The 12520-nt window shown below is 37.9% G+C and overlaps 1 protein-coding gene across 10 annotated transcripts in view; it reads left to right on the forward strand.

Moving 5' to 3' along the window:
- DOP1A (DOP1 leucine zipper like protein A) overlaps positions 1-12520 on the forward strand; it is a 128875-nt gene that overhangs the window by 108544 nt on the left and 7811 nt on the right. For all 10 annotated transcript variants that reach the window (XM_066254111.1, XM_066254076.1, XM_066254083.1 and 7 more), the window contains 10 exons: positions 2405-2471; positions 3597-3741; positions 3908-3987; positions 4841-4950; positions 5194-5343; positions 5479-5540; positions 6827-6979; positions 8803-8939; positions 9856-9911; positions 10881-11045. In XM_066254111.1, coding sequence (XP_066110208.1) covers positions 2405-2471; positions 3597-3741; positions 3908-3987; positions 4841-4950; positions 5194-5343; positions 5479-5540; positions 6827-6979; positions 8803-8939; positions 9856-9911; positions 10881-11045 — 1125 coding nt within the window. The remainder of the gene's footprint in view (positions 1-2404; positions 2472-3596; positions 3742-3907; positions 3988-4840; positions 4951-5193; positions 5344-5478; positions 5541-6826; positions 6980-8802; positions 8940-9855; positions 9912-10880; positions 11046-12520) is intronic.

Below are 12520 nucleotides of genomic sequence, written 5' to 3' on the forward strand. Positions count from 1 at the left end.
GTTTGCAAAGGACTGCTTAAGACATATGTGAGGAAAGAAAGAGAATAAATTTTCCCCCAACTTTTTTACATTAACTCGGATAGTCCTTAATAGCCAATGATAGTATGTTATCAACTGAATGGATAAATTCAACCAAGAGCAGAGAACTTTGATTTTTTTAAGTCAGCCTCTGTAGCGTTTCTGGTGATTTAGTATATGTAATTGTGTGATTCTCTACATAGAGAGACTTACTTCTAAGGGATCATAGAGATCCCTTACTGTCCTTAAGGGAACTAGCAATTCTGGTTTGGGAGCCAAAGATCTAGCAAATTTTGACATGGAGAGAGGGGGAAGTTGAGGGTTCTTCAGCAGTAAGATGGCTTCATGTTTCCTAGTAAATGTGGAAATGTAGTCTTCCAACAAGAAGCAGAGAGAAGGTGGAGAGACGGAGTGGAGAGCTTGAAGGGAGTGGATCAGCCTGCAGTAGCTGAGTTACAGGGTGCCTGGCCACAGTGAGCTAGTGGTACTGCTAAAGCATTTCAGGGTCCGTGGTGATCCCTGCACCCGCACGCTGTTTTCTAAGTCAGAAAGCTGAAGGAGTTTTAGAGAGTGAAGATGTTATAATAAGAGCAGTGGCCTCGATGCCTGCAGTTCCCGCATCAAAGGTTAAGGGAACCAGTGTGTATGATTTTTAGTCAGGAGAGAAATGTAAATGTTAGAAATCAACGTTCTAATGAAGATTTCTGATTATCTTCTAATCTCTAGTTCTAGTCCTCATCACTCTAACCCTGGGTACGTTGATAAACCTCTCCAAGGCTAGCTTCCTATCAAGCAATAATATCTGACCTACTTGCCTCTGATTCATTTTAAGGCTCAGGGAGGGAATATACAGTTTTTTGAATTGTTGCCAAATAACCCTGCTAACTTCATTAAAAATTAAAGTCATCTGTTGACTTGTAGCTGCTTCCTTACAAAATTTACTGTTTCTTCTACTACCTTTTCTTTCTTTTTTATTTCTCAGATAATGAAGGATCCTACCCCCTTCTCAGTTGTGTGCACACTGAGCATTTAAACATAAAGTTGGACATATTTAGTTTTACTAGAAACTTAATTCCCTTTTTAAATTTCTGGTTATTTTTTCCCAAAGGTTCCACTGATCCTCTAAAAATTCCTAATTATAAAATAGAAATCAATATGAAGATTGTTCTTCAATATTACTTTACATATGAGTTTGGAAATAATTATGCATATAATTTATTTTAATAAAATCAAGTCAAAATAAATATTAAAGTGAAATTATTAACAAACAATGGAAATGGAAAATTTTATTGACAAAGTATTCTTTATTATATATATATTATATAGACACATACAGAATAGGAAACCATTTCTATTACAACTTTAAATTAATGAGGTTTGGAATTTTCTTTTACTTTTTGGTTGACATATAAAACATAATAAATACACAATAATAATAAGTACAAATAATAAGTACACAACTCCACAAGTTATTACAAAGTCAGCACACAGTGTGTTTAATAATGAACCTAAATTAAGAAATAAGCCCTGGCCGGCTGGCTCAGTGGTAGAGCATCGGCCTGGCATGTGGAAGTTTCAGGTTTAATTCCCAGCCAGGACACACAGGAGAAGCTCCCATCTGCTTCTCCACCCCTCCCCCTCTCCTTCCTCTCTGTCTCTCTCTTCCCCTCCTGCAGCTAAGGCTCCATTGGAGTGAAGTTGGCCCGGGCGCTGAGGATGGTTCCATGGCCTCCTCCTCAGGCGCTAGAATGGCTCTGGTTGCAACAGAGCAACTCCCCAGATGGGCAGAGCATCGCCCCCTGGTGGGCATGCCAGGTGGATCCTGGTCGGGCGCATGTAGGAGTCTGTCTGACTGGCTCCCTGCTTCTCACTTCAGAAAAAATAAAGAAAGAAACCACCACATGTCCCCTCAGGTCCCCTCCTAATTACTATCCTTTCTCTTTTCCCCAAAGATAACCACTATTCTGACTTCTAATACTACAGATAAATTTTGCTTTCTTTTTGAACTTTTTTATTTTGTGTCTGCTCCTTTCACACATTTGTAAAATTCATCCATGTAATTCCATGTAGCTACAGTATCTTCATGTTTATTGCTGTTTAATACTTCATTATATGAATATGCCACAATTTATTCTGCTGCTGGACATTAGGGTTCTTTCCAGTTTTTGGCTTTTATAAACAATGCTGTTTCAAACATCCTTGTACATGTCTTTTCATGGCATATTCTTATACTGCTCTGCTGAGTCATAGGATATCCATATATATTCATTAAACATATAAAATAGAAATTGAGGCCACAAAGTCACTTACTCATGGTGATAAATTAGATTGCATCATTTTCTTTAGACTAATATTTCCAGTTTATTTTTCTCTTTGGCTGTTTTAGGGTTCTGAATGAGTTTATTATGAAAAACCCTAGTTTGGAAAATAAAAAAGACCAAAGAGACCTTCAGGTAAGGCATAATGAACTGAGGACTGTTGCAGTGGTGGGACTCAGCGTGTTCACGCCGGTTTGGCAGAACGTATACCTAATTTTTTGTAGAATTCAGTGAACCGGTGTTAAAATTGTACTTGTAGTCAGGGTTCTCTCTAAGGTGGGCACCTGGGCAGCTGCTCAATATGGAAACCACAAATTTACATTCCTTACTCTTTTGTTTTTAATTTATTAATTTTAATGGGGTAACATTGATAAATCAGGGTACATATGTTCAGAGAAAACATCTCCAGATTATTTTGACATCCTTACTCTTTTAATGTTCATCTGCACAACAATGTATTATAAGTGCCAGGTAATGTTCATTCCGTCCATAGGTGAAAAAAAGTTTGACAGAACAATGTTTGTAATATTTATTCATTTCATAAAAGTTATACCTTTGATAACATACTACATTTTAATTCCCTCGTGTTTTTTACTTCAGTAAACAAACATATAATATAAAGAGAAAAAGTGCCAAACAACCACAGGGTGACAAGGTGTCATTGGAAATATCTTAAATAACAGTTTTATTGTTTTTTGTCAAGTATTTAATATTTTTTCATTAATATCTTAAAACTCTTTCTTATACCGTATTTCCCCATGTATAAGATGCTCCCATGTATAAGACTCACCTTAATTTTGGGGCTCGAAATTTGAATAAAAATGTATTACATAAAGTTATTGGACTTGTTTTATTCATCATAAAATTCATACAACCCCTCATCCGCATGAAAAAGTGGGAAATACAAGTAAAAATATCTACAACCACTGTATGCGACACACCCAGTTTTTAGACCCCAGATTTTCCGACACAAAGGTGCGTCTTATTCACGGTAATCTACCTCTTTTATTGTTTTTAAGTATTAAATGCATGGACTAATAAACTATCTTTTAGTATATCATTCTTTTGTACTTAAAACGGTCATTAGGGCAGAGAACTGGTTGTTAAATTATATGAATCCCACCACTGGACTGTTGCCAAAACTGTGTTTCTCAGCGCCTTCGACACTAAAATGGGAAGGTCAAATAAGTTTATCTGTGAAGTCTCCTGTGTATAAATGTGTGTAGGTACAAATATTGTGGTTTTTCCTTGTTTTGTTAGGATGTGACTCATAAAATAGTGGATGCAATTGGTGCAATAGCTGGTTCTTCTTTGGAACAGACAACATGGCTGCGACGGAATCTTGAAGTTAAGCCTTCTCCCAAAATAATGGTGGATGGAACCAATCTGGAATCTGATGTTGAAGGTATCGATCTCAAACATTGATGTTTATTTTTGTAGGTGTATATTCACTAAGAAAGCATTGCAGTCGTTACTGTAAATACTATAAAAACATCTTTCTCTCGTTTACAGTAACTTTTTTAGTGGGAAAAGATCTAACTGTACCCTTACCTGTCATTTCTCTTATGCAGATATGTTATCACCTGCGATGGAAACTGCAAACATAACCCCTTCTGTATTTAGTGTCCATGCACTGACATTACTTTCTGAGGTATTATCAAGTTGTTGTTTTTTTAATGAACTTTCAAGTAAATAGTTTTACAATTCAATATCAGCAAGTAATTCTTATTAGTTTTTGATTTGGAAAATCATTCTGTGCTTCTAGAAATCACTGTATAGAATAAAATTTTGACTTTGTATTCAGGATTAGTTTGTTAACTATTAGTTATCATAACCTCAAATATTGCTCATCTCCCAAGTACTGTTTTTTTAAAGTGTACTTTTTATAAAAAGATAAGGTCTTTTGTATCATAGTATGGTAGGGAGGGGTAGTATGGTAGGGAGGGGTATAATGATGTTTGCCATACTATAAAGTATTTTATAATATGGCAAACATGTTTATATGTATCCTCTGATGTGCTCTTTTTATATACCCTGTTATATAGTCTTACAGGTCATTTTTGTTTCCCCTTCACAGATGTGGGTACTGAACCTCACAGAGATTAGAACAATATGATTAAAATCAAATAGCCAGTAACTGACAGATTTGGGACTTGAGCAGCTCAGTTGATTTAGTTGTTTTTTTCCAAGTTCCCTTTGACCAGGTCAGGTAAAGAGAAACCAAGTTTCTAGTCTTAATTTCACTATTTATTCACTTAGAAGGATCTTGACCTTTCTCTTTCTATATTTCCCTATCTTATAAATAGTAAGATTTGCACATATTTATATCCTATAGTTATAATAAAAATGCAAATAGTGGCAGAAATCATTCATACAAAAATGGTGTAATTTGAGATTTTTCTAATATTAAGGTATTCAAGATTTTCTTAAAGATAAAAACCACCTCTGAATGCCATCAGTTTCAGCTCTCAGATTATACTCCATTTCTTATATTTTTTTTTTAGGTTTTGGCTCATCTTTTGGATATGGTTTTCTATAGTGATGAAAAAGAACGAGTTATTCCTTTACTTACAAATATTATGCATTATGTTGTGCCCTACCTCCGAAATCACAGGTACTATTATTAAAGTAGCTTCCTTAGTTAATTCATAGCATGTTAGAAGCAAATTATATTCCTTTATTGCCATTATTTGAATCACTACAAAATATTATTTTTTACCTTGAAATATAATGATTAAAAAAATTCTCTTGTGGTGCTATTTCCTATCATTGTTTTAGGAAACTATGAACACTAATCAATAATTTAACATGATTAAAATGATAACATCTAGGTTAAGGTGGTTTTCCTTCATCCTAGTGCACATAACGCCCCTAGTTACCGAGCCTGTGTCCAGCTGCTTAGCAGTCTTAGTGGGTATCAGTACACCAGGAGAGCCTGGAAGAAAGAAGCCTTCGACCTCTTTATGGATCCCAGTTTCTTTCAAATGGATGCCTCTTGTGTTAATCAGTAAGTCATTGTCTTGCTTTTTTAGCCAACATGATAAAACATCTCATAAAAGGCTGTTGAAATCAATTTCCGCAAAGAACATTTTTTTAACAATAACAACAAAATCTTACATGTCATAATTCTTGTCTTTTGCAGTTGGAGAGCAATTCTGGACAATCTGATGACACATGATAAGACAACATTTAGAGATTTGATGAGTAAGTATTAGTATGTGATAACTTAAGCACTGTCTGTCCTGTATATGACCTGTTCTTACTATTTGCTGTGTTCTTTTTTAGAAACTACTGAATTAGGTCTTTGTCAAGTTAGGCTTAGTACTTTATAGGATTATAATGGTAAAACACAAAGAGGACAACATAGTGATAAATAATTAGTAAATCTATTTGGTAACATGACTCTCAGTTGTTTCCTCAGCACACAGCATAGAACCTAGACCATAGTAAGCACTCCATAAGTAACTGTTGAAGAAATGAAAGCTGACAGGTAGGGAGGCAGGGAAAGGCAGCCACCTGGAGACAACTCTAAAAACTGCGGCTGTTGAACTCCTCTGAAGGAAGAAAGAAGGGCCGGAAAGGTCGGAATCACTCTCCATCTTCTTTCTACTCTACCTGGGTTGGTTTTATATATTAGAATTCCTTGTAATATTTCACCTGAAGAAAAAGAGTATTTAAAAATTTTTTTTAAAGTTTGGAAGTTACTAAACTAATGACCTTAAATAGCAACAAACTGGATGAGTCTGTATGATTCTATTAACTTCTTCAACACAAGCCCTAGTTCCCTCTGGAAAAGAAGGGAACAGCACATCCTCTCTATCTCCGTAGTGTTAAAGTTCAGATTCATCCATTCAACAAATATTTATAGACAAAAATGGGGCAGGAAGTATGCTAACCTTAGTCAAATAAGATTACTTCAGGGAATAATTAAGTTGTGAAGAAAATAGGTCCATGCAATAGGTTTTAAGTAATAGCTAAGGAGTTTGTGAAATGAACAAAGCCAACCATGAGATGTCCTAGGGACAGTATTCCATGTACAGTACAGGGAACAAAAATGATAAAATCTCAGGGTGGGAACAAGTTTGGTGAGTTCAAGGAAAAGCATGCAAGGCTGTGGCTGCAAAAGTGAGCAGCTGATGAGGGACAAGGCATAAGGAAGGAGAGCTAGGTAGGCTGAGCCAGGCCGGAAATTATTTTTAAGTATATAGGTAGATAGCGTAAAATACTAAAGGGTTTATGAAATGACACTCTTAGTGATTTTACCTTCAGAAACCTACAGCTCTAAATTTTCTCTCTCCACATCACTGTTCCTATCCCTTGATCAGCCGGCTTGTGTTTGCCAGCCCCCTGCCCCAGAGAGGAGCCCGAGCCCTCTACACTAGGTTCCTTTCACTCTTGGGTGTCATAGGGGATCTAGCTATTTTTAAAAACAAATAATAGAATAATCTGGAAGACTGTCACAACCTCTGTCACTTGCTTTCTTTTTTAAGCCCGTGTAGCTGTGGCTCAAAGCAGTTCACTTAACCTCTTTGCAAACCGGGATGTGGAGCTGGAGCAGAGAGCCATGCTTCTCAAAAGATTAGCATTTGCTATTTTTAGCAGTGAAATTGACCAGTACCAGAAATATCTTCCAGATATACAAGGTAAGTAGTGAAAAATTATGTTTTTTACCTTCCAATATATGGGGTTTCTTTCTTTCTTAGAAAATTTTTTCCTAAATTGTAAATTGGGCTAAAAAATACCAAGTATAGATAGATGAAAAATGTAGAATTAGAAATTTATTCTATTGAAACAATAAAAAATATCACCAGTATGTAAAAGCAGTCAAACACTGAGTTTGTAGCACTTGCTTAAGCGTGGTCTCTTTTATTTGGTTCAGAATTTTTAGGAATTCATTTTTGAGGATGAGATATAAGACTATTTTGCTGTAGGCTGTCATGTTAGCATCTTTTTATGTGGCTAAGAGGTCATATGCCTTTAAGGAAGGGTCCAAAATATAGGCAGAGCCAGGAAATTTTGGCTGGAAGTAACATTTTGAGGTCTGTAGTCTAGGGCGTAAGGTTTCAATAAACCTTCATGAAAGATCTCAGGTCACTATGTACCAGGGATGACCTTGCCCCAGGGCAGAACTGTCAGCTGTTGCTGTCAGAGTGCTTGTGCAGCTGCCAGCCACTGCGATGGCAGGACTGGCTGGCCACGGCCGCTGTCCTCTCCATAGTGAGATTATTTCTCTCTCTCTCTCAGATTAGTACTCCTTCTTTCCTGACTCCATATATCTAATATCGCATGTACATATACAGCATGCACACTATTTGTCCCGTGATTTCTTTTTTTTTCTTTTTTTTCTTTTTTTCCTGAAGCTGGAAACGGGGAGAGACAGTCAGACAGACTCCCGCATGCGCCCGACCGGGATCCACCCGGCACGCCCACCAGGGGCGATGCTCTGCCCACCAGGGGGCGATGCTCTGCCCCTCCGGGGCGTCGCTCTGCCGCGACCAGAGCCACTCTAGCGCCTGGGGCAGAGGCCAAGGAGCCATCCCCAGCGCCTGGGCCATCTTTGCTCCAATGGAGCCTTGGCTGCGGGAGGGAAAGAGAGAGACAGAGAGGAAGGAGGGGGTGGGGGTAGAGAAGCAAATGGGCGCTTCTCCTATGTGCCCTGGCCGGGAATCGAACCCGGGTCCCCCACACGCCAGGCCGACGCTCTACCGCTGAGCCAACTGGCCAGGGCCCTGTGATTTCTAAAGTTGACTAAATCTAAATCTGTGGTATTCAAGTTGTGGTTCCACACAAGGCTATTTAGCTCACTCATGGTAAGAACAGAAATGTAGATTAAGCATTTTAACAATTAGATTCTGTTGAATCTAGTAAGAAGAAAATGGCATTTGTATTTTATTTATCTTTTTCTTTGATTTTTCTAATATTTTTTTTCTTTTTATATTTTCTGAAATGAGAAGCAGGGAGGTAGACAGACTCCCACATGTGCCCAACCAGGATCCACCCTGAATGCCCACCAGGGGGTGATGTTCTGCCCATCTGGGGCGTGGCTCCATTGCAACCAGAGCCATTCTAGCGCCTGAGGCAGAGGCCATGGAGCCATCCATAACCCCCCAGGCCAACTTTGCTCCAGTGGAGCCTTGGTTGTGGGAGGGGAAGAGAGAGAGAGAGGAAGGAGTGGGGGAGGCAGAGAAGCAGATGGGTGTCTCTCCTATGTGCCCTGGCCGGGAATCAAACCAGGGACTTCCACACACCAGGCTGATGGTCTACCACTGAGCCATCTGGCCAGGGCTCTAATAATTCAATTTTATTGTAGTTTACGAAAGTATCAATCTACAGCAGATTGGAAAATTTTTAGAGTTGGTCCTTTGCTACAGAAAGTTTTACCTGAAATTATATAGATTTAGAAAAGTTTTATATTGAAAATGATTCTACTTATTTGGGAATCAAAAATATACCACATTTCTTTCAGAGAGATTGGTTGAGAGTCTCCGTTTGCCCCAGGTGCCAACTCTTCACTCTCAAGTGTTCCTGTTTTTCAGAGTGTTACTTTTAAGAATGTCTCCACAACACCTTACCTCACTCTGGCCTACCATGATTACAGAACTTGTGAGTTAATTTTATTTCAGTCAAGTTTAAGTAAATTACAAAGCAGTGATTAGTGTCAATATGGTTACTATATAAAAACTAATCTTGGAAGAGAACTGAACTCTAGTTAAGCCTTTTCCTGACAAATGTAACAGCAGAAAATAGTAAAACAAGTCAGATTTCATCCCATACAGCTTAAACTTCTTAATACAATTATATTAGCTCCTTGTGAATCATTACTTTGTTTGATCTTGTATAATTCAGTCTCTAGAATTCTACACAAAATTTTTAACTTTGTCATGGCATTTAAAACATTTTAACTTTTCCTGGCCGGGTTCCAGCTGTTGCAGCACCTCCAGACTGATTAGAGATGTTTAGCTGTATGTAAATGGACTGACTGAAGGCAGGTACTTGCTCTTGAATGCAGCACTTGCCCTAGTTAAGCTTGCTTCAGAGACTTTCTTCATGAAGATTTTGTAAACTTCCAAAAAATAAAAATTCCCCCTACACTAACCCATTCCTCTCCCCAAACCATACCTCATCATCCTCATCCGAATTATTTGGGGAGTTGGGGAAAAGAAGATGAATAAAGAAAGGGAAAGGGGAAAAAAAGAAAAAGAGAAAGCAATGCCCATTCTGAAAACCAAGCATTTTATAAAATCTCCACAAAGAAATTGGCTTCAGCAGTTTTCCTTATTAAATAACTAACATCTCTGTTCCATATTCACCCAAAACAAAAGCATGCCTTTATCTCAACTCTGCCAAACAGTTAGCAAGGCTCTGTGGTAGTTGCCTTTTCAGAAACTAAGTCCAAAGATCCTGAAGTTGTATCCTACAGTTTGTTTTTAGATTAATGAGAATATTGCACAAAGATAACTTGAAAGAAGGGTTAAATATCCAATTTGAAAACATTTCCTATTTATTCCATGGTCTTCAGGTACAGGTATTTTTACTGATGGAGCAGGAACTCACTGCTGATGAAGATATTTCCCGGTAATGTCCTTCATTTCAGTATATTCTTGTCAATATTTAGTGCCTTAAAACCATCCAGAATGTTACTTTGCAACGAGGAGAATGCAGATACTGCTTTATCTAAATACTTTATATATAGGGTGGGACAAAAGTAGGCTTACAGTTGTGAGTACACAAAACAGTTTATTCTTGTATTACTCATCGTTGTTTTCTATATGAATAACTGTAAACCTACTTTTGCCCCGCTCTGTATTTAGTCTGTTACTACCTACTTGATCATATCTGGATATATTTTTTACTTATTCCTTAAGCTTTTTAGACTGGACTAACCTATCAGTATTCTGCCTGTGGCTTCTGGACACAGATTTTGTTTGAAGCAATCCAATATAGTTTTAGGTCCATGAGCCATTTTGGTTTTGGTTGATCACATCTTGGCCACAAAACATGCAGCACAACCTATTATGGCAGGTAATTCGTCACTAAGTTATCCGTATGTCCAAATCTTCTGCAATGATCTCAATTTAATGTATTATAATTTTATTCTTACTAGAGGTAGTTTATTATATGACTAAGTATAATACAATTTTATTTATACAGAAATTTCTATATAAATAAGTTTGTAAGTTGAAAACTTCAAGACCATTATGCCTTGAATATATTTTTCTTTCACCATGCTAGGTTTATTTAAGAGTTCTCAATGCTAATAACTGTGTTAACTACAGAAAGCCCCAAGCCCCCTTTGCAGAATGATGCCAAGTAGTAGAGATGTCTCTTGGTTTTACAGCTTTTATTTTCTATTTCTTTGGTATAACACAAGTTATTCTGTACTATTTTTATGCTCATAAAATTTAAAGAAGGTAATATTTTGAGAACAGCACAATTTAGTTCAGAATGATTATGATAAAACATTAGTTGGCACTTTGAGATTTTCCAGGAATTACCTGTTAGTAAACAGGTCCAGCTACTGACAGCGCCGTCTCCTGCTTACAGGACGTCAGGGCCCTCCGTGGCAGGTCTGGAGACGACATACACAGGAGGCAATGGCTTCTCTACTTCATACAACAGCCAGCGGTGGTTAAACCTCTATCTCTCGGCTTGCAAATTTTTGGATTTGGCCCTGGCATTGCCCTCTGAAAATCTTCCTCAGTTTCAGATGTAAGTAAAAGCAAGGATGTTAAATGGCTATTTTTGGAACAGCATTTGCTTTAGTAACTGACATCTAAGACTAATTTAAATGGCTTTTGTGTAATTTGATATATTTTTATTAAAGTGTAATTTTTTTGGTGGATGGCAGAGACAGAGTTATTGAAGTAAACAAATTGAGTACCCACTGGACATGAAGCAGTGGGGTACATGACTCACCAGCTTCAAGTTCCGTGTAATAGATATAGTTCAACATGACGGATGATTTGATGGATGTGGTTCAAGGTGCTGCAAGGCCACATCGCAGTGACCACCTCCTAGCTTTGAGGTCAGGGCGGCTGCGAGGGCAGTTTTATATTGAGGAAGTGAAGAGTGACAGTTGGAAGAGATGCATGTGTGAGGACTTAGAGGTGGATGAAGTTGGTATGTGAGTGAGAAATATTGAAAGATTAGTATTGCTGGAGTAGAATGTTGAAAGAAGAGGCTCAATGGGACTGAAATATGAATTATATGAATAAGCTATATTAGAGAATTTGGACCTTAACATCAGGACAGTGGGAAGCCTCTCAGGTCCATTAAGGAGTGAAGGGCTATATTTATTAAGCCAGGCTTGCACTTTAGAAGTTTTACTTTGGCCTTAGTTTAAAGGAGTAGGAATGGGCAGGACTAGGATCAAGGAGTTTGTTTAATTTCAGATGATAATGAACTGCACTAGAAATGGCAGAGGAGAATAGGGAGAAAATTAACATAAGTACATTCTCACAAAGCCTTGTTCATAAGTGCTCAAAGATATATTTCTTTGAATTTTTATTTTAATTTATTGTGTTAACATGGATTCAAGTGTGCCACTCAATATAACATCATCACCCCCACCCCCATGTCCCCCATTACACCCTTTTTGCCCCCCTCCCAGCTTCCTCCCCCCTTCCCTCTCAGATTTGCTGTCCTGTTATCTGTATCTATGTGTTATGTATATATAATTAATCCTTTCACCTTCTCTGATCCCATCCCTCCATCCCCCTTCCCTCTGACAGCTGTCCCTTCCTGTGACCCTGCCCTGACTCTAATGAACAAAGTGAACTGTATTCTGTTCCTCAGTTCACTTTGTTCGTTAGAGTCCACATATAAGTGAGATCCTATCATATCTGTCTTTCTCTGCCTGGCTTATTTCACTTAGCATAATAATCTCCAGGTCTGTCCATGCCATCACAAAGGGTAAGATTTCCTTCTTTTTCATGACCCCATAGTATTCTATAGTATATATGTACCACAGCTTTTTAATCCACTCGTCCTCTGACGGACACTTGGACTGTTTCCAGATCTTGGCTATTGTAAACAATGCTGCCATAAACATGAGGGTGCATTTCTTCTTTTGAATCAGTGATTTTGTATTGCTTAGTCAAAAGGCAGTTTCGTTTTTATTTTTTTAGGAAACACCATACTGTTCTCCACAGTGGCTGCACAAGTCTGCATTCCCACTAGCAGTG

The sequence above is a fragment of the Saccopteryx bilineata genome, chromosome 1 (genome assembly GCF_036850765.1).
Source record: "Saccopteryx bilineata isolate mSacBil1 chromosome 1, mSacBil1_pri_phased_curated, whole genome shotgun sequence".
NCBI classification, from domain to species: Eukaryota; Metazoa; Chordata; class Mammalia; order Chiroptera; family Emballonuridae; genus Saccopteryx; species Saccopteryx bilineata.